Source organism: Papilio xuthus, unplaced genomic scaffold, assembly GCF_000836235.2.
Source record: "Papilio xuthus unplaced genomic scaffold, Pxut_1.1 DF828035.1, whole genome shotgun sequence".
NCBI classification, from domain to species: Eukaryota; Metazoa; Arthropoda; class Insecta; order Lepidoptera; family Papilionidae; genus Papilio; species Papilio xuthus.
In genome coordinates this window covers 1-1,293 of record NW_013530614.1, presented here as the reverse complement: position 1 = coordinate 1,293, position 1,293 = coordinate 1, and the positions used below count along the sequence as shown (strand labels likewise).

The window sequence follows — 1,293 nt, the reverse complement described above, 5'->3', positions numbered from 1 at the left end:
GCAGACGTTCATACCGCTCGGGACACAGATGCAGCGGGTTGCCGCGACGCAGACCCTGGAGATAACAGAAATACAGATTGTAGACATTGTAAGCCTAAAATAAAATAATCAATACCTATTCCTGTTATATTTTACCCTCCCCTTGATCCTTATCCTAATATTTTGCTTTTGAAAACGCACTCATCTTTATGATAATTATGGGTTGGAGTATACAGTTAAAGAATTAAATTCGCTTCCCACTTAAGATCAAATATCTTACAGCAAACTGTCACTATAAAAGTTCTAATTAGCACGGATGTAATGTTGATATGGCAAGTTTTTAACCTAATTGCATTGTGAGTATGGGTAGGAAATTAATGTGCTTGACTGTATGTGTTTTTATGCAACTCACCTGGTCGGTCTCTCCGTATGTATCTAGATATGGCGCGGGCAGCATGGCGCCGCGTGATGGCGCTGCTGCGGCGAGCAGCAGCAACTCGCAGTCGCGCACGCGCAGGAAGACGCCGGAGCCGGCGCCGCAGTGCGCCGCGTGCGCCACCACCGCACCCACGTGCTCGGTCACACCGCCCCTACCAGACACCTGCACATACGCACATACGTTTAACACTTTATATTATATATTAACGCCTTTAATGCAAACTAACCAATATCGTGATTTCTACCACTACCTCGATCTGACAGCAGTAGCTCTGCGAGCAGAGGATCTGTCCGCACACGAGGCACATGGTCGGGAACTTGCTGTCCTCGCGCTCCGAGTTCGGGCACGAGAACTCCGACATGACGTTCATCAGCTCGGAGAAGTCGTCCGGGAGCGGCACGAGGCGCGGCGGCTCGCCCGGGTCTAACACGACTTCCGGCTTGAGGTCGCCGCGGAACCATTTATTCGAGTACGAGGACCACTCCATTGCCTTCTTCCTGGCGAGCGGCGTGTCCATCAGCTCGCGGAAGGTGGCGGGCAGATTAAGATAGCCGCACATAACCTCCCACGTATCCCCGTCGCGCACCGTAAGCTCCGTGGGCGGGATGATGTCGCTCAGGAAGTGGAAGAACAGACAGCAGCACCTTAGGAACGTGTGGCACTGCCGTTTGAGTTTCTCCCACACTTCGGGTGCGCTCAGCTCCTCGATCTGCAGGTTGCCACGTCGCAACTCTTTCATGAGCGGCAGCAGGTTTTCGAGATCGGCGGGGATTTTGTGCTCCTCCTGGTCCTCCATGGGCTGGCTAGTGCAACCGCTGACATCGAGCGCGATGAGAGCCTTGGTCATTTCGGCGCGGAAGGCGTCGAGGGCGATC

The 1,293-nt window shown here is 53.1% G+C and overlaps 1 protein-coding gene across 1 annotated transcript; it reads right to left on the bottom strand.

Moving 5' to 3' along the window:
- Positions 1-6: 6 nt before the first annotated feature.
- LOC106114766 (E3 ubiquitin-protein ligase UBR2-like) lies at positions 7-1,278 on the bottom strand (the record flags this gene model as incomplete). The annotated part of the gene is made up of 3 exons (XM_013308086.1): positions 669-1,278; positions 392-580; positions 7-55 (listed from the first exon to the last, which is right to left on the bottom strand). Coding segments are annotated over exons 1-3 (835 nt in total), but the record flags the coding sequence as incomplete, so codon positions are not given.
- Positions 1,279-1,293: the final 15 nt, after the last annotated feature.